Source organism: Xiphias gladius, chromosome 4 (assembly GCF_016859285.1).
Source record: "Xiphias gladius isolate SHS-SW01 ecotype Sanya breed wild chromosome 4, ASM1685928v1, whole genome shotgun sequence".
NCBI lineage: Eukaryota > Metazoa > Chordata > Actinopteri > Istiophoriformes > Xiphiidae > Xiphias > Xiphias gladius.
Window position 1 is genome coordinate 20,398,614 of NC_053403.1, and position 27,156 is coordinate 20,425,769.

At 39.6% G+C, this 27,156-nt stretch overlaps 1 protein-coding gene across 1 annotated transcript; it reads left to right on the top strand.

Moving 5' to 3' along the window:
• Window positions 1–367: 367 nt before the first annotated feature.
• Window positions 368–25,225, top strand: LOC120789231 (kinesin-like protein KIF26B). The gene is made up of 15 exons (XM_040125813.1): window positions 368–532; window positions 2,645–3,121; window positions 6,352–6,473; window positions 6,587–6,758; window positions 10,263–10,472; window positions 10,743–10,836; window positions 12,271–12,542; window positions 13,657–13,834; window positions 14,071–14,209; window positions 14,476–14,635; window positions 14,874–15,467; window positions 15,501–18,027; window positions 19,828–19,983; window positions 23,958–24,108; window positions 25,171–25,225. Exons 1-15 carry the CDS (start codon window positions 368–370, stop codon window positions 25,223–25,225), a joined length of 5,472 nt encoding a protein of 1,823 aa, XP_039981747.1.
• Window positions 25,226–27,156: the final 1,931 nt, after the last annotated feature.

Genomic DNA, 27,156 nt, shown 5'->3' on the forward strand with positions numbered 1-27,156 from the left:
GTTAACACATGTAAAAGACTCCATGGTCTATGAAGACTTTCATATACGGATAATAATGTTGCACTGCTAGAAAAAAACATTTGGGTGTGGTTACAGTTGTCTATGTCGTATGACATCTAATTTCCCACAGCCAAAGCCCACATACATCCTTCTTATAATGATTTATTTTTCAGGGCTTAGAAGTGCAGCATTATTGTGGGCCCTTCGGCGTTTCTTCAAGTATTAAAGGGAAAGACCGCCAACCCAAGGAGCGCCCTATCCCCAAGGGTCCAGGGGCGACCCACATCGGAATATGTGCCAGAGAGCAGACGTTGTCCCCTCCTACAGGACCCTCCCTGGATCCGTCGGGGACCGCATCAGGAGTGCTATGTCTTCTGGTAGTGGGACTACATGTAGAGGCTCTATGTCGGCGAATCCTGGCTTTGGGAGGGCTGATAGGAAAGTTGCGTGTTGTGAGAAGTGCGCAGCGACCCTTGTTGCTCTGAAGAAACAAGCTCTGAGCCTGGCTGTTCACCATCACTACTCCTGCAAGGTCAGTAACCATGATGCTCTGATGGAGCTGGTCAGGGATGTATTGGACCATAAATGCACTTAAGATCAGTCTGCTCTCTTTTAGGATGACACCAAGTGTTATGAGGAAATGTTTTTTTATTGTCAGAATGGTGTTTGGGCTCAAGAGTTAGCATTGACAAAAATAATTGAAGTAAACAAATCTCAGGACTTCTCAGCAGGTGGTGGTAAAGGGTAATAGTTGACAAAATAATAAATATACATAAGGATACCACTGCATATTCTTGAACTATATTTTTGATTGTAATAATTATTTTATTTAATGATTTTTATTTAAGTATTTAAAAATAAACAGATTCATAAGCCTGCATAAGCTGTTTTCCCAACAAATGTGAACAGATATAGGCATACTAGACATGCTGCAAGATTATAAAATATTGTATATATAAAATATCAATTGGTTGATCATCAGAAAGTAACTCCACGGCAGTTTTTATCAGATAAGTATTTAAGACATTTTTTAGAGCAAAAATGTGAATATTTGCTGGTCTCCTAGTCTGCTATTATAGTAAGCTGAAAATCCTGAACATGAATATGCCAATTTAGGCTTTGAAAAATTGTAATGTTTTGTAATTGTTTTTATTATTTTCTGACATTTTAGGGAGTGAAAAATTCATTAATTAATCAAGAAAAAACTTATCAATAATGAAATTAGTCATTAGTTGCAGCCCTTATATAACCACACATGTAGACTTCGCAAGACTGAAACTATAGATTTTCTGACAATATAGGTTTAAGACAGTAAAAAAGCATATAAATGTTCATGTGGTAACATCATTCTTTACAGTGCTGCCTGTGAGAGTTATGCATGCCCATATATTTCTGCATCCATTGGTACATTTATCAACAACATCCATCAAATGCACTCCAATCGATAAGTAATCCAGTGCCATTCCTGCGTGAGTGGTTTCAAACAGGCATGAATATTTCATCTTAACATCCCTGTGTCATCTCCACAGTCCTCTCCATAGAGGGAAGACTATTTATTTTTGTCCTCGTGAGTTGGATGGGGCACAGTTAGTATCATGTTTTTAGAGAGAGACCACAGTCCGAGTTGCAGAGAGAAGGTACCTTGTGGCCACAGACATGGTCAGGAGAAATCTGATAAGCCATTTAGCTCTTTGCAGGTTTATTGATCCAAGCATGATTTCTCAAAAGCATCATGGCTTTGTAATGTCATATTTAGAGGAGCCTGTAGTCTGGCCAAGATGGAAAGTCCAGTCGTCCATCTTAATACTACAGCACATTTCTTTCTGTATCTGTTGTTATTCCTCCTCATGAAATGCAAGGTACCCAAACCTAAAACTGAAAGTTGAAAGCAGTAGAATTTGTCTGTTTTGCCTATTTGATGTAGAATAAGGAGAATATCAGGACATACTTGTAGCTTAACTACTCCATAATATTATTTTATGGAAGAAGTAAATGTATCCCTGATGTTACAGTACTTTACAGTTTGATTGACTTTGTGTTCATTGTTACATAATTCTGAGAGTACCTATAATACTCCTCTTGGGGAATATGGGTCATTGGTAATGTGCTGGCAGGATGGATGGGGTGGAAGGGAAGGGGTAAAGAGTGAGTGTTAATAGGTGTCAAGGGCAGACCAAAAAGGATGCCACACAAAAGTGTCCAGGATGATGGTTTAATGTTTGACATTGATTTAGTTTTAACAACAGATTCATCATTACTGAAGTTTCTTTTGCTTCAAAGGTGCAATGGGTTCCTTTTTTGTTTACTGCACTAATAAAGATGAAAAAGATAGTATTAATCAATACTACTGACTCTACTACTTCACTAAGTTCTAAGATTGCCTGCAGTGGCTTCCCACGACTCAATTTTCATATGCTCAATGATGATTCATGCAATTCTTAAGCCAGATATCAAACAAAGCAAATTAGCTTTGTTATTATGTCTTCACTAGAAGCTTATACTGGATAAATGATCTTATTAGGTTTTTATGAAGTGTAAAGTATAAATTGTGCAGGAATATAAAAACAAGTATTTTCAACATCTAAGTCAGATTCCAGTTTTTAAATGTAAACTTATGTCTACGGCGTTTTTTCTAATTCTGTAGGACTCAAGTGACCTGTCAGCATTTCTTAATGACAACCTTCGTGTCCATAGTCGGTCCACCATTGAATCCAAGGACAGAGAGAGGGAGCAGGGCCAGTGTGCAGTCTGTGATACAAACCTGAACCAGCTCAAACAAGAAGCCATCCACCTGGCTCTGACCAGGGGTCAGTCATTAGCTAAGCCTCCCTTTGAACACAGCCTCAGCACTGGCTCACTGCTGAGACAAAGTGAGCCAAAGCATGGGGATAGGGCTTCAACAGAAGCATCCATAACTATGCAACAACCACCCTGTCGAATCCATAGTCCTCACAGCCAACAGAGCCCCAGAAAGCCTCAGAGGACCCATCAAACCCTCAGACAGAGGGGGCCCAAACTCTACAACTCTGACATGAACCGCTGGGTAGAGGAACAGCAGCAGCTGGTCGCTTCCAAAACCCTATCCAACGCTGATGGAGTCACCATCTACCCTCACCATCAGGTACCCCTAAAAGCTTTCTCTTACCACTAAATCACACATAACAAATCCCCTAGTGAGCATCCACCTTTTAATGAGCTATATGAGTAAAGTACGTCTTTACGGGTGCATGTGTCAGCAAGGCAGTGATTCACAGTGCCTAATCAGAGCCTATTCAGATCCCATGGCTGGGATCAAAAGCACTTTTGGTAATGGAATGGAATTGGGTCATGATTTGCGCCTGTCATAAAAGCCAACAAGTCAAAATGCACTTATAATCACTAGGGGGATGGTCATATTTAAAAGGGTGGCTGTGAAATATATATTACTGTGATGGAAGCCACTGCAGGTTGAGCCTGCTCCTTCCAGTACCCAATGAAAAAGCTGATAAAGTGAGAACTGTTTTATATAATGTTGGTTGAGTTTTATTGTTTTTTTTTTTTACTCCTGATCCTTATGGGAAAAAAAAGAAAATCTAAATATCCTACCTTTGATGTACTATTTGTAGTTATCCTGTGACCTGGTTTACAGAAAATCTTCATAGACCTCACAATAAACCATTTTCTGAACCACTCCCCTGAAAAGAATTACAGTATTTCAATCATAGTTTAGCAACTGTAACTAGGTATTGCAGCTTTGTCAAGCTCAATGATTTTTCCATGTAATGAAGTGTTTTGCATGGGGCTGTAGTAAGAGTGATACTCCATATGTAGATAGTTTGAATAGTAGTGTTTTTTTGTTTTTTTTTGCCTTTCAAAAATACGAGAGCTACAGTGTTTTTATGTGCTCTAACGTAAGTTCCAAATATCAGCATGTCTGGGTAACTAGCAAGTTACCTACAGTAGTAACCTAACCCAACATTACTTTCAAGGCCAAGGAGATTTGTGAAGTTATATGTTACATTAAAAACAGCCCTGTTCACGTTAGCACATCCACCGCATGGAAGCTGGTTCTGGCTAGGCTAATGTTAGCAGCTCTGTCCTATATTGTATCTGATTAAGTTTATACTCCAGCCACCACAGCAAAGATAGTTATCCATGATAGTGTTTTACGTTAGCCAAACACATCAGTCAAGGTTAGTCCACATCTTAAATGCTTTATTCTTGTAACATAAAAAGAACAAAAAATGTCCTCCAAAGTCCTCTAAACGACCATAAAGATCGCTTGTCCCTTCCCTTGGATATAAACTGTAGGAGCATACCAGCACCAGGCGTATTCGAACTTCATCGTCAGGGTAAGAATAATAAAAACATGCAGTTACGGTTGTGAAACGGTCACGTTTGGTTAGATTTATGCACAAAAATACTTGGTTAGGTTTAGGAAAAGACCGTGGTTCAGGTTAAAGTGAGTACTTCCTTGACGTTAGAGGACCTTTGTCAACATGGTTACAATAATAAACATACGGTTAAGGATGTGGCGCGTTCACGGATCAAAGATATAACATTGATTTTCACATGGGAAACGAACAGCTGTCTCCTGTGTGAAAATTCTGTGTGTTGTCACCACATGGCTGAGTCAAGATGTGAGTGGCGCATGCGCCATTTTATGACATTTTACCACAGCCAATTTGCGCCATTTTACCACAGCCAATTTGCATCTGAAGACAGAGATCAAAGATTCTCCGATAAGAGAAGAAGATGAACAAATTAATTTGCATTACAAGATAATCTTGAGAATGATATTATATTTTACGTGTCAGACTGTAACGGTGACATTGGAGGAGACTTTGTCCGATATTACATTTAAAGTCGTCATTGTCTTGAAAAATTAAATGAAAAATCCAAAATCTCCAGACCGTGAGAAGGTGGTCCATGCTTTTATATAATCCAGTACAGTTAAACAAATCTTCTTTAAATTTGGCAAGATAGCTTTACTGGCTAAATTCCAGCATCTGCTTATTCACCTGAAACCTACTATACTTTGCTCTATAATCTACAATATGAAATCATTTGCTGACTTGCGAAATATGGTCGAAACTGGAAGTAAACCATTTACGCTCAGGCATGCGTGACTCACATCTACGGTTGACTCAGACATCAAATAACTTACTCCTTTGGTCCCGTCATAATTATTTCGGCTGCTAGAGATAGCCTAACAATGAAATGTGACAATGAGCCATAATAAGCTGTTTTGCACAGAAAAATACTGAATTTAAAGGATAAATGTAACCTCTTTCTTGTCCAAATGTGTAATGCACATGAGGATGCTTACTTTTTGCCTTGGTTGTGTAGCTTTAACCTCAGTGTTCTAGCATTATATCATGTATGTAGCCATTATATGCCAGGATTTTCCAGTATGAGAGCAGATCAATACAGGTTTATGCAGCTGAAAAGGGAGAGGAGCAACGAGAGAGCAGACGGAAAGGAGGGTATAGGAAAAATAGCAGAAGAAGAGAATTGTTTAAGATGGCAGGTAGGAGAAAGGGTAAAAAAGATGATGAGTGGAGGGTGGGAGAGGAGAGAAGAAAACAAGAGATAATAAAAGACCATATAAGAGTAAATACGTAGAGATATCAGAACACGGAGAAAGACAAAGTGAACATAAAAAATGTTATCAAAGAAGATATGAGTCAGCAAGAAGAGAAGAGGGATGGGGAAGTATTAATACAGTATCCAAATTACCTTTGGCTATAGTGTATTAGCTTAGCCCTTTCTTTACAATTCTCCTTCCAGTCTCCTTCAGAACTACTACTGTAGTTCCCCTGCTATGGCACTAATTGGCATTGTTGGACGTTATTAATACAAAAAAAAAAAACTGAGCTGACATTGTTATCATGCCCTAAAAAGGCTGAGACATTCATGAGATGTGGAGTTTAAGAGCAGTGTAGAAGAGCATTGTAATAAAAAGTTGTTGTCTCTGAGGTGAGGTTCCGTGACTTCATATTGAGCAGCAGCACGGTGGAGCTACAACTACCTAAAGCTGCTTGACTGAGGGTGTGTGTCTGTGTGTGTCAGAAGCCGTGACAGTATGGTTACTGCACCTCTTCAACCCTGAGTCATGTTTTAAATTCAGACAGCAGTCACTACTGCCATCAGAAACCACTCTTCACCCTCCACATACAGCTAGATAGAACTGTGATATGGCTTAATAGTTTGTGTTTAACCTAATGTGCTCTCAGCCTAGATGCCCTACTTAGACAGATGAACCCTATGTTTCTCCCCAGAGAAATTCCCATGATAACAGCCCTTTTTGGAGTGGGTGCTGAATTGCAATTACAAATTTGGATTTTTATAATGAGTTTTCTCCCCTTGCAGGCTGCAGATGATACAACACTGGGGTGTGGTGATGCTGGGACTGTACAGACAAGCTCAAAGATCCCTCACATCTTCAGAGTGGTGACCATTGCCAACACTGCTGCTATGTCCTTTTTGGCCAGGTAAATATATCTATATGTAAAATAAAAGAGAAAATGTGTGTAAAAATTGGCTTTATTTAGCCTACATCATACATTTCAGTTGTATGTCATACCACCTCCCCTCTTCCCTGCAGGGCAGCCGAGAAGCTCAACTTGACGTCAAGGAAAAAATGCCAGGCTTCCGATTCAGCTCCTGCGCATCTTTCCACCTACTTCAGGGAGATCATCAAGAAAAACCCACCGCCCGTCCCTTCCTGCCTGCTCCAGGCTGCCACCAGAACCAAAGACTTACCCAATGTTGGCAAGGTAGATCTTGGGGCTTCAAATTCCTGTAGAGTTACAGTAGATGCAGATTTTTCTGTTTTTTAGTTAACCACATTTGTTTGGGTGCAACTTGGTTATAATAGCAATTCTTCACAACTACTTGATTTTCATTAAACTTGAATGAAACACTGTAGAACTAAATTTAAGCAGTCTTGGCTTTAGTGTAGCAGATACACAGATTAAAGATCAGTATTACAGTCAATGTTTGCAATACTTAAAGTTGGGTTGACATAGATTGATTTACCACCATCAACAGCCTAAAGCTGTCTTTACAATTAGGACTATATTTTAAAGCAGGAAAAAATGGTTCTTTGGCACAGCTATTTTAAAAAGTTACTTCATTATTTTGGGAAAGACACTTGTTTCCTTTCTTGCTGAGAGTTAGATGAGATCGATAACCACTCTTGTGTCTGTATGGTAAGTATGAAGCTACGGCCAGCAGCCAATTATCTTAGCTTAGCATAAAGACTAGAAACAAGGAGAAACAGCAAATAACTCCCTTTTAGCCATAACTTGTCTCTTGTACATTTCCATTGTGTATGGATTAAACAAATGAAATATAATGTCTTTATTAGTAAAATTTAGAGGTGCCAGTAATCAGATTTTTATTTGAACTTTAGAAAGATCAAAGTTAGCTAGTTCCCCCTGCTTCCAATCTTTATGTTAAGCTAATCATCTACTGTCTCTATCTTCATATTTAGCAGACATAAATGACAGTGGAACAAATCCTCTCATCTAACTCTCAACAAGAAAGTGAATAAGCATTTTTCCCAAAATGCCCAACTACTTCTTTAACATTAGTTTCTAGCTAAAATACAACACAGGGGTCTGCATTGGTGGAGATGTGTTGTTTAAGGTACCAGTGATACAATGTAGTCCAACCGGAAGTCCAGTTGGAGTAACAGTTTAAAGGCTTACCAGAAGCCGAAACTTTGCACAATGGTTTGTAATACTCGTAGATAGGATTTTACAGCTCTAACTAACTGGAAAGTTATCAAGGTGACAACTATTTTATCTTCGGTCATAATGACCACAAACTAAAGAGTAAAAATACGGTGGTCATGTTACAAAGCAATCCCCCAAGAATGTCTGCTCGCATATACGTAATTGGTCAATGTGTGCATTGCTGGATGACGTCCCGTTGCAGCAAAAATTAAGCCTTGTTCAACTTTTTTGCTGGATGACCATGTGATGGCACCCCACTGCATCAACAGACTGGCACGTTTTAAATGAAGGTAAGGGCTGCATTTCTTTGCAAAGGGGCGGATGTTGGTCTAAATGTGGCCTAACCAATCATGATCTTTCATGATTCCCGACTTAAACAGCTTTTTTGTAACAAACCTGACACCTTAAATTGAAAGCTAATATAAAGATGATCTGTTATTATATAGTTTGGTCAGAAACACACCTTACTCATTTATCCTTTGCTTTAATCGCAGCAGATAGCCTTCAGCCACTAGCTCTGCTCACAAAGGTCAGTGCAGATAGGGTTCAACAAATTCAAACTCTTGACTCTGTTCCGGTCTGTGCAGCACATCACATGCATGAGCGCAGGACAGCCGCAAGCAAAAAAAATACACCACATTCGCCATAATTGAAGATGCACAGACATTAATATTAATTCAAATAGGAAATATATACTGAATTAAATATAGTTCACCCAACAGTCGTCTTAGATGAAGTTTTCGCTGAGACAAGTGTAGATTTAGTATCAGAAGATAACTGCAGTCACTTGAGTAAGATTTTGTGTTACCTGGGCCACTTTGTATCTTATATTTCCATATGTAAATATGTAGAATTGGTCTAGATTAGTAGTGTGCCTTAGAGAGAATATACTACATCCTCACCCACAACCACTGCCTTGGAAGTGTTTTCACCACCCATGTTGTGGAGTAAGAGATCAGAGTCAATTTGGAGGAGATTCTATATCACTCTTCCCTCATGATACACTGCACTGTGATGCTAATGTCTCTATCTTGTTCTTCCCCTCTCAACCCCTCCTCTGGGAGAAACTGGGAAGATCAATATGGCTGCCTGCCCTCCCCTTGTCTCATAGATGGACTCTTGGGTTTATTCTAAAGTAACAGATAAGGGCTCGGATAGACCCCTACTTCCAGCCATGTCTCCCCGAGCACTCAGCTCTGTGTGCTTCTGTGCGCAAGAATATATATGTGTGTGAGAGTGGAGGAGGATTTTCTTTACCTTTAAATGGGCCTCTTGAATAATTTAACCTCATAAATAGAGTTTGACACATGTTCAATAGGGCTAGGGAGCCACTTCTTGCATAAGGTATAAAAATTATGAGTAGGGGAGAGGAAAAAAAATCTTTACAGACACTGGAAACTTATCTTGTGGCAGAAGGACTATGGCTGTCAGTTTTTAAAAGGGATGGATGATGTCATGGAGGTGTAATGCAGTCCTGCACAATTTCAAGAAAACCACATTCGACTCAGTGTGATGGTGCAACGGGATACTTGCAATCTTGCAGACCTGCATCCTGATTATGAATAACTTTATAATTGGTTTACATACTGTAATATAGCTTATTGTCTTTTGTGAGGTACATTTTTCCTTGTCTTCCTGCAGACTAAGACCTATGAGCCTTGTTAAATGGCTGTCAGAGTCAGGATCTAGCTTAATTTAAGACTTTAAAGCCTTTAAACTCTAAGGCTTCCTGTAGAGAATTGCATTAAGGAATTAATGTCACGACATGCAGAAATATAGCAGGAGGTATGCGTTGCCATGCAGTTGTAAGTGCATGTATTGTTTCTGCACTAAGAGGATCAACTGGCTATCTACGGCAGTTGAAAGAAAAACATGTTTTATCCCAAATAAGCACTAAACAACAATATACATCTCATTTTCTTATTCATAAAAAGACTACAGACATGCTAGTAGGTCTGTGAGGCTGTATTTTAGCAACAATGGTGCTGTGAGCTAAATGCTAACATCAGTGTGCTACTCAGAATGATAATGCTAACATACTGATGTTTTAGTGGGTATGACCATGTTCACCATGTCAGATTTGTATGTTAGCATACTTATATTTAATTATTAGCACTAAACACAAAGGCTGATCGTAATTTCATTTGTTTTGCGGACATTTGGTCATAAATCAAAGTAGTGAACAAATGCTAATTTTGACCTGGTGATGGTGCAAGATCAAAAGCAGAAGGTCCATCAAAGTTATTATAGTTCATTCTCTGGGTACCACAAAGTTCATTGCAATCCCAGTAATAGTTGAGATATTTCAGACTGGACCAGAGTGGAGGAACTACTGACAGACAGACCAACAGTACCATCCCCAGAGCCATGCCACTAGTGCAGCTAAAAAGTAGCAAATAATAAATGTGTATGAGTTTAAAGCAGAGCACTAAACCAGTAAATTTACCTAGTAAAATTAAAACAATGTCCGGGTATTCGGTAGTTTACAATATACTGCATGTAAATCTCAACATGGTTCTCTTTTCATTCTTTGGTATACAGGTCAAAGTCTTGCTGAGGGTAAGCCCAACACTGTCAGGGGGCCAAGGCAAACCACCTATTCTCCAGATTGACCCATCCAAGAAAAGAGTGACCATAAGGGGACCAGTCAGCAAAAGCCAACCACCCTCTACAATGATACAAGGCAGGGATGGCAAAAATCTTGTGAAGACATTCATCTTTGATGCTGCCTATCCTCAAGAGTCAAGCCAGGTTTGGTTCTTTATCCTGATTACTGCCAGTTTGCTTTCTCTGCCTGATGACCTAAAAAATTTGTAGCGCTTGGATAGCCACCACAAATACACAGTCCATCAAATATACTCAACATTCTTCAGGCTCTACTTACAGTATCTCAGCCGAAGGGGATCTACACAATCAGTATGCATCCCTCCTCTGCTTCAGCTCTTTCATTTCATCGGATGTACTTTTTTAATGAGGAGATGAATCATAAGATGCTTGCTGTCCGTTGTTCTATCTGACCAGGCTGAGGTGTGTGCAGAGGTCTTAGCTGATGTCATCCGCTGTGTGCTCAGTGGCATCGATGGATGTGTTCTGAGTTTGGGATGTGCTGGTGTGGGTGAGTAATTGGTTGCTGTGACAGGCCACAGGTTAAAATCTTAAGATGAGAGTGGGAAACTTTTATCTGTGCTTAGGGGCCAACCCATCCTCCCTCCTCCTGACTCTGTCCCACTCCTGCTATAATTCATTCTTTCATTATCAATTAAACTTCCTGTCTCCATTTTATCTATCCTCTTATAAATCTTGATACATATCTCAAGCCTTTGTGTTCTTTTGTTTTCTCTCTTGCTCCATTTGTCCTTTTTTTGGTCTTCTTTTTTCTACAAAGGTGACCAAAAAGTGTTGCCATTTCAACTCTTTCCTTCCTAGTCATTCATCTTTCACCTGTTATATGTAAATAAAACCCTATTCATCAATTATACAACACATATGCTTTTTTAAAAGCTTACCATGGCCTGATAGACATTTCAGAACACTGCACAAAAAGACACATATATTTTATTTTATTTTTCTGAAGCACTAAACTCAGAGTAGGACTATAAACAAAATGGACGGTAATATGTTGCTATTAGAGAGATGGAACCCTGCACTTAGCGTTGGTGGAGAGGTTTAATAGATTTGCAACACACACACACACACACACACACACACACACACACACACACATACAGGGTAGGGACAGGGTCTCCTTGGAGCTGCTTTTTCACATGACGCCACTCTCCGTAAATCTGATTGAATTAGTTGGCCAGTACAGACTACATGTGGCCCACAGCCAGGGGATATCAATCTCATCCACAGAATACTATTCTCTCTGAGTAACGGCAGGCAGCTCAGCCTTTATTTTGAGTAAACCAATTCTCTTATCCTCATTCAATTAGAGTTTGGATTATACAAGAAAGGATGAAACAGGTCCATAACTCAAAACTAATGTGGGGCAAAAGTAAGACACGAAATATAGCATGGCACCAGTCCATAAGAAAATCTGAAAGTATTTGTGGGAATGTTATATCTTCTCCGTCATATGATTGATCTTTTTAAGTATTGTTGATTGCTCTTCTTTAAGTATTGTGTGTGTGTGTGTGTGTGTGTGTGTGTGTGTGTGTGTGTGTGTGTGTACGTGTGTGTGTGTGTGTTTGTGGGTGCATTTATATGTGCACATAGGGTGACAGAGGGTGACAGACAGACATGTGCTGCTCTGTGAAACATGGTGTCATCAGCTGCTTTCTTCTTTCTTTCCAATGATAAGTTTTATCAGGGGGATATAATGCATGGGAGGTATACACTATTCCCGCAGGCTCAATCCCAACTATGCAGACCGTGACAAGGACAAGAACACTAACTGGCTTTCCACCTGTGACCAGGCCAATTATGTTAGCTAGAACACATGGCCAAGTTGGAGGTTCAGCTACAGGGAGTCAAACCCCACAAATTTGAAGATACTGTTAGCTAGGTTAGTAATTAGTTCATCTGTTTGCACTGTTATCTGCCTCAGGCTCTGGGTCCACCATGGTGGGGAGTGATGACAGCATCCAGAAGCTCGGGCTGATTCCCTGTGCCATCTCCTGGCTGTACAGTGCCATTGAGCGGCGGAGGGAGAAGACCTGGACTGATCTGACTGTATCAGTGTCTGCTATTGAGCTCTGCTGTGGAGAAGAGGACACACTGAGAGATCTACTGGGGGAGGTTGTCCCGTCATTAGGCGGTATGCAGGACAGCCCGAGAGCCCGTATTAGACTCCAAGACGATCCCATCCATGGGATACAGGTAGGATTTTTTTTTTTGAAAAAAGGGGACTTGTTAAATAAACAGCTGTCTCAACTGTATCTCTCTTAGTCTATCTGTTGTTTTAAGTGCAAGCACACAAGAGTTCAATGACCCAAATTGGTGACGTACTCCTTTGAAGAACATAAAAACCTCTAAAACCAAAGAATTTGAGTTATTATTATTGCCATGATTATGTACAGTCTAATCAGTCTTTGTAAACAAACAATCCTGTCTCAAATCTGCAACCAGAGAGCCAAGGTTATACCTTTTGTTCCTGACAAGTGAAAATTTCTTGGCTATGCTTCACTGGCAATGCATCAAAGACTCAATTTGATAATTAGCAAAAAAACAAGTGTTATTTTACAGTTTTTTTAACAGCTGTGAACCAGAAAATCTGCCTATATTCCTAGAAAAACTTGCCTCAAAGAAAATTGCCCATTCATTTTCAGTAGGTGCCAGTGATATCACAGATATCACTAGCACCTACTGAATGATACACAGATTTCTTGTTTGGGATCCCTCCAAGTTAGATTTTAGGCTTTGCCTCTAGATATGGTATGAGTAATGTCAATTTTATTAGGAGTCTATTTGTAAAATGGTTTACATCGTATGTGAGAAGATAATGCTGGTGGAGTAAAACCGATTAGATTGCATTTAAGATTACATGTGATTAAATTACAATTCAGCAGCTCGCTCCTCTCTCGCACTGCCATTTCCAATTGCGAGGCAGTATCTCATTAGTGCAGTTGTGTCTTTCTCTGTATCTCTTCATTTAACATAAAATCTACTGTATGAATGGAGCTGTTATTCCCAATTTTTTTATTGGGATAAATAACAGTATATAACATTAAACAAAAGAAGACCTTTACAAAGTGCATGCCTCTGCCAAGGCTAAACAATTCTCTACATTCTCCAAATTTGTTATTTTAATAATGTGGCATCCAGATCTTCATCAAAACATGCATAGTGTTAGTCAATAGTGGGATACATCTGGCAGAATGGAAAAAAAAAATTAAAAAATTAAAATAAAATGGCGGATGTTTTTCATTTAAAAAGTTTATGAGAAAATTCTCTCCACATTAGATTTTATGATTATCTTCCACCTTCTTTCCAGCTACGTAACCACAACCGGGTGAAGGCCCCCACTGCTGAGCGTGCTGCTTCCCTCCTGGACGCAGCCATTGCAGCTCGTCGGCACAGTGACTTCATTACATACCTGTCCCACAGTTCCATAATGTTCTTCACTCTCCACATCCAGCCCCCTCGTACAGAAAGCAGCACCACTGGCAAAGGTTGTATTCAAATATTCAGTCACCAGGGTGGCTTGTTCCTGCTGAATTTTATGTTTCTGCTTGAATTACTCTCCATAGCTAATCCCTAACTGACAGATGTAATGCAGTTTAATATATATCTTATACTGTAATTCATGTGCTCTTTATTTGCATATTTGAAAAGATGCTAAACTTATTACATATTATTACTTATTATGTATTTACACTCTCCTCTGCTCTCTGATCTCCATCCTTAGGTTCACGTGGCCCCACTAAGTTGACGATGATAGATGTGTGTATTGGTATGAGGGGTACAAGCAAAAATAAACCTCCTCATTCTGAACTGGGCCCTGTTGTCTCGTCTCTACTAAGTGGACATAAAACCACTCTCAACAAGTAAGGATGTTACTCCAAAATATCATTGGTATAAACATTTTGGCAGACATTGGTGTCAACTCCATTAATATTTTGACAGTGATCTAAAGTTGATTCTTACTGTTGGTCTTGTAACTTGGTTTCCAAAAATAGTCAAATTTTGCCTGTAAACCCATTTTACACTGGCTAAAACTAAGGCACTACAATAGCAACTACATCAAAATTGACAGATTTGGCTGCTTGGAGATTGAAATGACTGATGCCTCCTTTGCACTGTCTCTACACAGGGGTAGTAAGTTGACTATGCTCCTTCAAGAGTCCTTGGGTCATACAAATTGCCACACTGCAGTGATTGCTGAAGTTGCTGATTCACTGGCACACCTTCAAGACACCCTATCCACCATCCAGCTGGCTTCTCGCATTCGCAGGACACAGAAAAGGATGAAGGTACTGTACATGTCCTGTAATGTCTTTTTACCAATATACCACCTTTTAATGGTGTCACAGTGTTGGTGCCCTTTTTTGTTAAGGAAGTGAGAGTTTTATTATTTCAATTGGTTTAAAACTGTACATACTGTACTATTATGTGACTGTTTCCATTGCACCCCAATGGTTTTTTTTGTCAATTTATGTTTTGGATATTCCAGTTCTAGAACTAACACAATGATTTGTCTTTATTCAACAGCAATCCACCTCATGCTCTCCTGGTGGAAGGAGTTTAACTAAAGAAAAGAGAGGGCCTCAGTCTTTGCCCCTGCGGGCGTTCCACTCCACTGATGAGGTAGATATTGACATCCATCCTTTCCGTCTTCGTGGTGAACTAGATGAGCATTCCAGTAGTGACCAGTCCTGTGACACAGTCATCCAAATAGACTCAAATGGCTTTGTCCAGTCTAAAGCAGCCCCAAAGCTGGCACAACCTAAATTTGTGCCCATCATACCTTCTTTGCATCCTAACAAGGCAGACTTGGATGACCCGGAGTTTACCGCTCTCCTCCAAGAGCTTCTGAAAATTCCTCAGCTGCAGGGAGAGAAGAAGAATGAAAAAACTGTCCAAGGGCATACTGAAATGCTCAAACCAGAGCCACCAGAGAGGGATTGTCTTAAATGTGAAACATTTGCTGAACTTCAAGAGCGTTTGGGCTGTATTGATGGAAGTGAGATGACAATGGATGTGGTCAAGTCAAAAGGCTCTTCTATTAACAATGTCACAACCAAATCACAAACCCAGAAAGAAGCAGGGAAACAGAGAGACACTGAATCATCAGAAGCACCACAGGCGTTGTTGAATCAGGGGTTAGGCTGCAGTCAGACCTCTGTTGGAAAAAAGCTAACAGATGGTGCCTTCCCTGGAGACAGTTTTCAGAGAGAGGATTCTGGTCTGTATGACTGTGAGGAGTGCAGTGCAACCAGTTCCAGTGAGGAACTCCTGAATCAAACTCTCTGTCTGAACCTGACCTGTAACTCGGAGATTCCCAACACTAGAACGCTTAAGTCAGGTGATAAGCTCCCTTCTCAGGAGTTTGATGTGGATGCCCAGGACATTACCGTCCCCAGTTTCCTTGCACCTCAGCCTACAGGAAAACAGGAGAGTCTTGAAGCTGCTGACTGGTTCAAACCAGACAAAAGGACCTCACCAGTTGGCAAGAGTTCCCCTATATCTCCTTCCTCCTCCTGCTCCTCTACACACTCCCTGGCTACCAGTGTTATAAATGGGGGTGCCTTACCTAATCACCCCACAGAGGATGTTAAAGAAATGAAGGCCACCATCACAGTGACTGTTCAACAGCCACTGGACTTAAAAGGTCAAGATGAACTTGTCTTCTCTATGGTAGAGGAAGTGACCATCAGTGGAGCTTTGAACAGAGGGAGGACAGGTGGAAACATTATTTGTATCAGAGACACCGCCCAGTCACAGGCACATGCTCAAGGCTCTTCCAGCTCTCAACCAATCAGGATAATCAGCAATGACAGTGAAGAATCTGCAGCCACAGGTTCCTCTAATACAACCAAAACCTCAATTGTTCAGCCTGTAGCCACAGATGCTAGCATTGAAAAGTCCCAGTATCAATTCAGAAGGGAAAAAAAATTCTTACCTTCATTTATTAATCCCATGCTGATTAATATGCATGTGGATTGTGATTTGGTTGGGGATAAAGAAAAAAAAAGTCCTCATTACATTTTCACAGGAGTCAAGCCAGGGTCTGAACTCAAAAGAAATAATTTCAAATGTCCAGAAGACAAAAAGATTCTTGAGAAGAAGAGTGAAGCTTTTGCCTCTGAGACACATGTCAAAAAGTCTTACAAGGTATGTGACTCACCTTTTAGCCAAATTTCTTTTGACCCCATGGTCTTGGAAGACTCAGCTTTCTGCCATGAAACTGCAGAGGATAAAATGTGTGGGAAGAGACCAGGGAAGAGACACCCTAGAGACAGGGAACTTGTTTATTCCACTAACACTCAGAGGAACTCAGAGGGGGGAAAAATCATCTCCAAATGTGCTGGGAATGCCCCCATGAGAATTGCTGTTTCACCAGGTTACCAAGAAACTGCCCCTGCTTCCTTTAAGACAGGTAGTTTGCCTAGAGGCTGGCAAAATGCCAACCACCCAGACACCTCCAATGGCAGTCACATGGCAGATGACCACAGAGACCCAAGGGGGGTGACATCATCCACCCTATGTAGCCCAGGGGTAACTCTGGAGAGGAGGCAGGGCAGAAAGCACTCCCCAGCAAACCACAGCCTCCATGTCTCCTCTCCTTGGAAATACAGAGCAGAGTACAAACAGGAAGCTAGTAGCGCTCCCAGAGAGGTTGTTGGATCTTTGTGTGAGACTTCAAGTCTAAGAATCAAACATGATAATATGAGTGGGAGGCTGAAGTCACCCATTGAAGACACTGGCAGGCTTTTCAGTGCCAAATTGGAGCAGCTGGTTAGCAGGACAAATTCCCTTGGGAGAACCCCAAACGACTTTCCAATTCTGGATAGAGGCAGTAGCAACACCTTTATGAGCTCTAAGGGGAGCTCTAAGGGAAATATTGAAGGAGTTTGTAAGGGAGGTTATAAAGGAAACAATGAGGGACATTGTACCTTACCAAGGGCTAGCAAGAGCCCCAGGAAGAATCCTCAGTCTCACCAGAGTCATCACTTCTTCTCCTTTGAAAACCCTGTAACTCAATCTTCCAAGCATACCCATTACAAAATCTCTGCTTTTGGGAAACTTAAGATGGCTACCCCCAAAGTCTGTCAACTAACTGCCCCCAGCATCAAGAACCTCAATCTCTTCCACGAAGGCCTGCGGCACTCCATCAACCATAGCGCCAGTTTTTCCCCAGACAGTAAAACTATTGGCTTTGAGGGGACATCCTCCTTTCTCTCCTCTTCCCCTCCACGGTCTTTTCACTCGATCAGTCGGACTCCAAGCCTGAGCACCACATGTTCATCCACAAAATCTGCCATCCAGGGGTTTGTCAACGGCCGGATCTCAGACCTCCTTAAGGAAAGGCCCTCCAACCCGACCTCAGGAGAAGTGGACCAAGTTACCTCTTTTCCCTCGCCATACAGTCGGGTGACTGCTCCCCGCATGCCTGATCATCTGAGTGGGCAGGCGAGTGACACCACCAGTGTGTTGAGTGGCGATTTGCCACCCGCTATGGGGAAGACATCCCTGTATTTCTCTAACAGAAACAGTGTGATCAGCAGTGGATATGACAGCATGGTGAGGGACAGTGAAGCCACAGGCAGCAGCAACTCAAACAGAGATTCTGTTAGTGACAGGAGTGGCTCTCTCCTTAGTGTGGCTCGCAGCTGCAGATCATCTCGGAGGAAGGGCAGCACAGGTAAAACAGTTGGATAACTGGCCTTTTATGAACTTAACTCATTGACTTTCTCTTCTAGAAAGATCAGAACCTAATCCAGGTTCTAAATGCTCATTGTGTGTTGATGGGGGAAGCTTTGCTAGTCTAATCTCAAACAATTCAAATATTAGGATGTTCTTTGAGCATTTTAAAGATTACTTTATTTGGGCATTTTAGATTGATGAACGCATTTTCCTACCTTTGTAGCAACCAATGGTTTTCATTCATTCTAATATAGTATGAATATCAACTGGTGGAGATTTAAAACTGGGATCAGTAATAATCCGAACAAAAAGTTTTCTTTTAATTTTGATATTTTTTTATTATCATTGAATAGTAATGGAGTCGAAGACAGAGTTTTTTTGTTATTTTGAATGTGCAATAATGTATTAAATGTATGTTGGCACATTCATGACGGATACTGGAAAGCTGCATTTTTAATTGTAAGATTCTCCTACATGACAATTCCGCTAATGCAATAGTAAAATTCTCTTTTGTTTCTTCAAACAAAAGAGCATAACTTCTGAAGATACTGTCTAATCTTTCCATTTTACAAATATTGCATAACGCTGCAATATAATTTCTTCTCTAGAAATGATCTAGTATATACAACTTCCAAACCATGAACAAAACTATTTTTGTGATAGTCCAATCATCATAGTTTTTGTTTGTTATCTGACCACATAACATTTTAACATGAAATTAATTGGAGATGACACACATCTGTAGAATGCAGTCAGATGTAGTTTCCCTCACTGGCATTAAAAGCCTATTTGTGTAGTAGGTCACATCATTAATATATGAATCCAATGACGGCACTTACTAATTGAAGCATAAATGCAGAAAAATAAAGAGTGTCCGGCTGATACAGTGAATTAAAAAGATGGGTGTGTGCATACTAACAACACATGCTAATGGAATTATGCACAGAGAAACTTTTAATAGAATTTTGTTGAAAACATTGTTAACACAACGATGATACTGCTAATAGACAAAGCTTTTGCTAGATGAGGATATGAATTAAAAATCACCACATATATTCTCCTTAATTGGGTGATTAAATTCTGTCTGTACTTCATTTTTTGTTAAGTGTCCCCTTATGTAATTAACACATCTACATTCTGATGAAAGCTGTATACGTACATTAGAATTAAAACATTATCTTAATGTTTAAGGATCCCAGTGATATAAAGCATACACTGTGTTTTGCTGATTTGGCAAATCCAGCCAATCCAGAAAGAGTGCACATAGCCTTGGCATTCAAAAGCACTCTGGGACACAAGCCTTTATTTATCGTACACATTTATTCTCACTGTGAAGTATGATGCTTTTAGTGTAGAATGTTAGTTGAATGTTAGCTGCTCAAGAATACTGTAGTTCCAGCATTAGCCACCTTGTAGATCCATGATCACCACCACAAAATAAACTTAATATCTTAAGTGTATTTTGCTGAATTTAAGTTAATGCCATGCATTGTACATCTACTGCAAGTGTAAATTCTGGTCCAAGTTTTTAAATTCTGTGGCAGCAGTCGGTGGCCTCTTTCTGTGCCAGTATTGACAGCTGATAATGCCAAACATTTCACTTAAAATCAACATTGAAATTCATCTAAAATACAATACAAACCTTAAATACAGATTTATTATGTATCTTTTTAAAATTAAGGATGTCTCGAAAGTTTCAATGTTTAAATGCAGCAGAAAGTTTCAGAGAGGTGAGAAAAGAAAGAAAATAGTTTGCGATACGGCGTCTCACTACACTTTCTGCCTCACCCCACCGTAGGTACTCACCAACGTCATCTTTCCCATGATACAGCCCTGTCTCTGAGATGCTCGGCTAGTGGTCTGCGGTCTCTCCGGGCCGATCGGGGGATCCCAGGGCCCTACGAGATAAAGGTCTATGAGATCGACAATGTGCAGAGGATGCAGAAAAGAGCAGGTGCTGGCAAACAGGTGCTGGGTTTATTTTGAATTTTTTTGGAGGTTAAAGGGCATTATATAATATATGACCTTTATCAACCACCACCAGCAACCTGTGGGAACACTGGTAGGCCAAATGGCCGCCCAACCTCTTCTAGGGTCTCTAAAGCCCCTTTCATCATATCATCATCAGGTTTGAATAGCAACCCAAGTCATTTTGCCACAAGAGTCGTTTGGCAGTTTGCCCTCTCAGGACTATGGCTAGGTTCCAACAGTCAGTTTGATTTTGGACCTGCTTCCTGGCTAGCCAAATAATCAGATTTTGTAAGTTCTGATGCAAAAAATCTGTTATCATACATGCTTGCTCCTTTTTATTAGCAAAGAACAATGCAGAAAACATTAAGGTAAGTTTCTCTTTTTCAGCTGCCACTGGCTGTCGCTTCACTGGTTAAGATGATAAGTGTCATAGCCAACGGATGATATAAGCTTTATCTGATTAATGGCTATAATGAAAATTTTTTCTTTTTTCTTTTTCAAAGTTTGCCTTAGTCTCATAATTGTGGTAAATTTGTCTATGAGGCATGCTTGGATTACACTTGACCTCTGCTGTAGAGACTTGGGAAATGCATCTCTGGAAAAACAAATACTGTATATTGGGGCAAGCAGCCTTACAAAGATTTCTAAGTATTTTCAGTTTTACATACACCATCCAGCGCTCATCTTTGAGTACAAAAAAAAAAAAAAAAGAAATTAGCCACATGGAATAGCTGTTGTAACTAACTGCATAGGGATCTACATCAGAGGAAACTTACAGGCTAACTTAACTAGCCCAACAACTTAAATGTTAGACACTTCCAGTATTTGAAGCACATAAAGTAGCTTGTGAACGATAAGGTTCAAAATTTAGGAGGCTTCACCTTTTATTTCAGTGTGTCAGATACATTCAATTAACATTTCATATTTTCTGTTGCTCATCTCATTTTCAGGTTGTAGGTACAGGTTGTGAACGTAAATTAGGCTAGCCCTAAGGTATTAAAAAGGATTCAGATACAATTAGCAGATATGATAACATGCTATGCTATGGTATGCAAAATGCTTCGGCAAAAATCATAACCATAAACAGCTATTTGAAGCCAGCAACGTTGCAAGTTCTGTGTGTCTTGACAGCCTGTATGCAGACAAAGTACCACATTGCTTTGCTTTAAAATGATAAAAGCATAGCTCCAGTAGTAGCTTCACCTCAGTAACATGGGAGACAGCAGCTGCCTAAAAGTTAGAAATCACAAGTATGCCTGTTTGCTTACTTGGAGGAAAAATCTGGGTGGGGAAGTGAATGATTGATACGCACCCCTTCCATAATATGCTCTGTCACAGTGTCCTTGAGAAAGGCACAACTATTGTAGTGCCGACAAATAAAGACTGATTGTACTGGGCAGCTGCCTTAAAGCTACTGTAAGGCAGCACGTTTCTGACAAAAACAGCAAGCTCAGTGAATTGACCCTGAGTAAGTAAAGGTTAAATAAAAGATTCCACCTTACATCAAGAGTTGGAATGTGCTTGGAAACAAGATTGGGTGCATATGATGACATAATGTCCCCATGACCAGAGGTCTGACCTCACAAGACTACTCCCTGCCTCCATGAGTCTCAGGCACGACAACTTTGATGCAATTTTAATGACCACATTTGGGAAACTGGGTCAATGCTGCAGCAAAGAACAAAGAACACTGTAAATAAAACACATGCAACACATTGTAGGTAAAAGGTAATCGAAGAATTTGAAGAAAATAGCACATATTAAGTAAATATTGAAATTAAAGTATCTTAACATTATTACTTGTCTTTCATTCATTCTAAAAAAAACACTTCTCTTCTGTTTCCCATTAAAAATGTGAATGTATTGAACTTTGAAACAGTCCCTCCTGTGTAATAACATTAGTATGATCAGAAAGTATTTCAATTTAGTAGCATACAGACCTGTCATGTCTCACTCCCCAGAGGTGTCATCCCTGCCCTCACATGGCGTGAGAACGAGTACAAAGGGGGGTTACTGTTGTTGATCCAACCTTTAAAGTTGTATGTGTGTTTTTTTGTTGGTGTAGAACAACACTTTTCAAACTGTGGTCAGGAAGGGCAATAGTTGAAGAGGAGCCGAGGAGGAAGAGCTGTTAGGGAAAGATACTTCGTGAGATGAGATGGACAGGTGTGAACCGCTGATATAAAAACAGTGGGAAATTGGTTATTGTAGTTTGGCTCACTGATTTGGTCTGCTTAATTTTCCCTTTCAGAGTGATAATTCATTCAAATCTGAACACAAAGACACAATCCACATAATTTTAGATTCAATTTAATTCAAGTTCAATCCATCTCAATTTTATTTATATAGTGCCAAATCATAACAGAAGTTATCTCAGGGCACTTTTCATATAGAGCAGGTCTAGACCATAATAATAATATTTGAAGCAGTGGGTGTTTAACAAGCTCATGGGGGAAGTAGGTGGCTTGCAGATCCAGACGCTGCAGCTTTTTGTGAAAAAATGTCCATAAATCTGCTTAGAAATTGTAGCATATTTTCAATTGCAACAATTTGCCAAAATGTAAAAAAAAAAAAAGGCTAATAGTGCTGATGTGGGGGTGGATGATGCTTCAGTGTGCTCACTCTTACCTGGACGGCAGTGTTGGCATTGTGAGAATCATGTTTTTAAATTTTTCCCGTGCTTTCAATACCATCCAACCACTTCTATTTTGTGAAAGCTGCTCAGGATGGGTGTCAGTGGGTCTACTGTCTTCTGGATCTCTGACTATCTGTCGGATAGGCACTAGTTTGTTCGGCTGGGGTGCTCCCCGGCTGATGTGGTTTTTTTAGTAAGACAAGTGTGCCACAGGGGACTGTCCGGTCTCTATTTCTATTCACTCTGTATACCTTAGATTTCCAGTATAACTCTGAATGATGCCACTTGCAGAAGTTGTCTGATGATTCTGAGGTGATGAGGTGTATTAGAGATGGGCAGGAGTTGGAGTACAGGGAATTGGTGGCTAAATTTGTGGCATGGAGCAGCAGGACTCATCTGCTCCTAAATGTTGACAAGACCAAGGAGATTGTGGTCGACTTTAGGAGGGTGAGAATTGTGACTAAATCCATTATCATGATGGTGAAGAGGTAGGAGTTGTGGAGCATTACAAGTACTTTGGTTTCCACTTGAACAGCAGACTGGACTAGAGGACCACTAATGATGCTGTGTAGAGTCAATAAACTAATTCACAAGGCCGGGAGCATCATTGGTTAGAACCTAGAGACATTTGAGTTAGTGAGGAACAGGAGGTCACTGAACAAACTGCTCTCCATCATGGACAATCCATCCCATCCCCTCCATAACGCACTGCAGAGACAGCAGAGCTCATTTTCTAACACTCACTCAGCTCTGCTCTCACAAAGAATGTTTCAGGAAATCATTCCTACCCTTCACCATAACTCTGTACAACAGCTCACCTCTGTGTGGCTGATTAATGCTGTTTCTATCTATCTATCTATCTATCTATCTATCTATGTCGGGGGGGCAACAGCGTGAGACCTTCAAAACTCCTTGTGTAGAAGATACAAAGAAAAAACTGTTTTGCAGCTAATACACCAGGTGTTATTATTAATGAGAACAATAAAGAATTGCTGCTCTAGAGGTGGGATTAATCTAGTCTTGGTGAAATTTCCCATACTAATTAAATGCTTTAATATACCGCCTTTTCATAAATACTGTCTCACAACTTAGGGATAAATTCAGACTGCCTGTGTTTTTTGTCAGTCTGGGTAATATCCATAGATTGGAGGTGAGGGGTTTTCAGATGACAGAAATGCCAAAGCTTGATGGCATCAGGATATGGATACATAACATAACAAAGTGTCCTGTACAGTTTACTTTGGTTTGTCCAATAACTATTTTGTACTACATGAACATTAATAAAAGTAGTGAAATGTGTGTTTATGTGTTTGTGTTTTCAGGGCCCTGCATGCTTCAGTGCCAAGCTGAAATTTTTGGAGCACCGTCAGCAGAGGATCTCAGCAGTCCAAGCCAAATACAACAACCTGAGGAGAGAGCTGGAGCAGGCCAAACACAACCTCATGCTGGAGCCTGCCAAGTGGAACCAAGAGTGTCAGTGAAATTATTCATTCTTTGAAGAAATAAGCACAGAAAATAATATTTTCTGCTTTTGAAAATTGCAGTAATTAAAGTAATACAGTTCTTTTACCATATTCTTTATAAATTTTCCAGACTTTAGATCAATTTCAATTAGGGCTTCAACTAATGAATCATTTTAATGATTTATCTTATCAATCAATTATTTTTTTGTCTATCAAATAAAAAAAGCAAAAAAAGGCACATCACTTTTTCTTTGGGTACACAGTAACATGTTCATTAATATTTTGTCCGACTAACAGTCCAAAACCCAAAGATTTTGAATTAACCATCATACTATGACAAAGGAGGAACAGAACACACAATGGAGAGGCTGGAACCTGATACTGGTTGGCAGTTTTGCTTGAAAAATGACTGAAATGAGTAATAGATTATCAAAATAGTTGCTGATTAATTTTTTGTCAATCAACTAATAGATTAGTAGATTAGTACCTTAAGTGAATGAGCAAATAATGAATTTGTATACAGCATCTCCAAAGGGGGCAGCATCCTACTATTACTGAGACAGTATTGGGAAAACTCATTACCATCATTAGTATTATACTTGGCACTGTTTGTAATTTCTTACTACAGCACATTGCATTTTTACTTTTTACACATAGTACATGGTGCTGTTATGCAAGATGGGACCCCATGACAGAGGAGTGGTCAGGGGTGGTCAGGTCAATAAGTTCAAACTGTAACATTAGCAAAGCAAGTCTCATATATGAGAGTCTTAAAAATACCAAATCATTTAGGTGGTTTTATGCCAAAACAGCGTACATGATGTGAATTTTTTAAATTAAGAATTCTCAGCATCCAGTGCAGTATTTGTTAAAGTAACTGGTATCAATCAATAATCCTGTCACACCCTGCAGATACACTATGGCTAGAATGGGCTATGGGCAGGAAAAAACTAAAATTCCCCTTTCACCTTACTATAATGTTGTCTATATACAATAATTTAATACAGTAATACATTGGTAAGTATGCTTTACCATAGAACTGGTTTAGTATTACCTCACTGTCCTTCTTCAGTCGACTTGTGGAAGACATTCGAGGTGGACTCCCTGGAGCACCTGGAGGCCCTTGAGGTGGTGACAGCTCGGCTGGAGAAAAGAGTTAAACGCTGCAAGGTCAACGTTATGATGGTCACCTGCTTCGATACCACTACCAAAAGACGGAATAAGAAGAGACGGCGAAAAGTGCCAGAGCAGAGGGCCTAAAAGGGAATCTAAGTTGAAGAGTGAGAACTGGGACATGTTTAGATGAGGAGTTTCTTTTCCTCAGTCTCTTATGTTTTATCAGTTACACATGACTACCTATTTAACACTGAAATCTTTCTCCCATACACTGTTTTAACTTTAAAATTTCACACACTTTATGTTCTCAACTTTACCTCTGATACCTTTAAATGAATCAAGTGCTACAGATTGGAGTCTTGTACAATGATATTTCAAAGTCCTCCTTTTTATACCCTAACCTGCCTCAGGTCAAAGGTCAGAGACAGAGCTACAATCCTACAGCTGGCAGGCATTCTTCACGTAAAAGGGCTGATACTTGTACAAAACAATTTGTAACCATTAAACCCAACCACTTTAAACAATTCACTCTCTTCTTTAAATAACCTTAAAAGTAGCTTTTAAAAAAAACATTTTAGTTTTATACACTATATTCAAAGGTATCAGTTCAATTCAGTGTAGCATCTAATTGTAACAAGAAATTTTAGTGTTTTAGGCCACCAAAAGGACACACGTAATATTTCCTCTTTTTGTAAATAGTCTGTTGAGTATTAAAAACATCAAAATTTTGCTTTAAGGTGATAAAACAAGAGACTCGTCTTGGTTCTTGGATCTTGTTTTTTTGCAAAAGGTCTCTTTTGGGTTTAATACTGTAGAGACAATACGCTTATAATATTTGATACAACTGCTATAGATGCTTATAAACGTCTGTGCAGATCTATGCTGGTCATTAAGGCCCCATTATTAAGCATTTGTAAATTTGTAATGATCACATTTCACTCAGTTTAAGCAATTTCTGATGTATACATGTACCTTAATGTCTTCATAACATGGATCTCAAGTACACACTAACACTCACTGACAATTGGAGAAAAAACAGTAACTTTGCATTTTTTTTAGAATTAGAATACAGTTCACTTGCAAACATTTTCTTGAAATTCCTACTGATTTAATTATCAAATTGAGAAACCAAAATAATGATTTTAATAAGCTAAGATACATAATCATGTGTGTCATATCAACACAAATTTCTGTTTTGCAGCAAAACTTAAAACTGTCTCAGACTAATGAAATTATTAGTCTGCCTTAAAAGTTTTCTTTTTTCATGAAGTTGGGCATTCACAGTTATTTTCCAACTGATTGTTCAGAAGGGAAAAACATGCTAACCTGATGCAATTTTGTATATAGATTTTTGTGCTGAATACAATTATGAAAATACAACTGTATTTCAAATGTTTTGAAATGAATGTAAAAAATACTTCTAAAACTTAAAGGATGCTGGGTTGAGGCAAATATTAGCAGGAAACAAAGCAGTTTCTCTGTAAGATGTGGAAACAGTGACTGAGCTGTCTGAAAAGATGAAGGACAAGTTTCTTGTAGTTACTGCCAACAGAGGCACCATTGTGAATTTTTTTCCTCCCTTCAGAGGATGGGTGGTCCGTGATCAATAAACTGGCTGCTAAAACACATTAGTAAATGATTGCGGACTGAATTTTTATTCATGTGGCTTGTACTCTGAGTCTAAAGGAGGAGTAATTACATCAAAAGAATAACGTCATCGTGTCTGAAGAGCCTCATGGATCTGAAGTCATTGAGTCAATCAGAGAAAACATGCTGATGCATAGTAATCAATAGACAATGCTAGTTTTTTTCCCCCCAGATCCATGCATTTAAACATACAGGGAAGGCATACACACACTGGATGTTTGTTTTGTGTATCCTATTAATCAGCATGTTGTTCGTCACTATTAATGGAATGACCACAGCTCTCAGTTCTTTCCTG

Excerpts from the sequence above, each read along its gene's own strand:
- LOC120789231 (XM_040125813.1), top strand. The coding sequence starts at position 368 with ATGTCTTCTGGTAGTGGGACTACATGTAGAGGCTCTATGTCGGCGAAT. Across the intron at positions 6,759-10,262 it reads ACTTACCCAATGTTGGCAAG|GTCAAAGTCTTGCTGAGGGT; the intron begins GTAGATCTTGGG and ends TTTGGTATACAG. Across the intron at positions 13,835-14,070 it reads AAGCAGCACCACTGGCAAAG|GTTCACGTGGCCCCACTAAG; the intron begins GTTGTATTCAAA and ends CTCCATCCTTAG.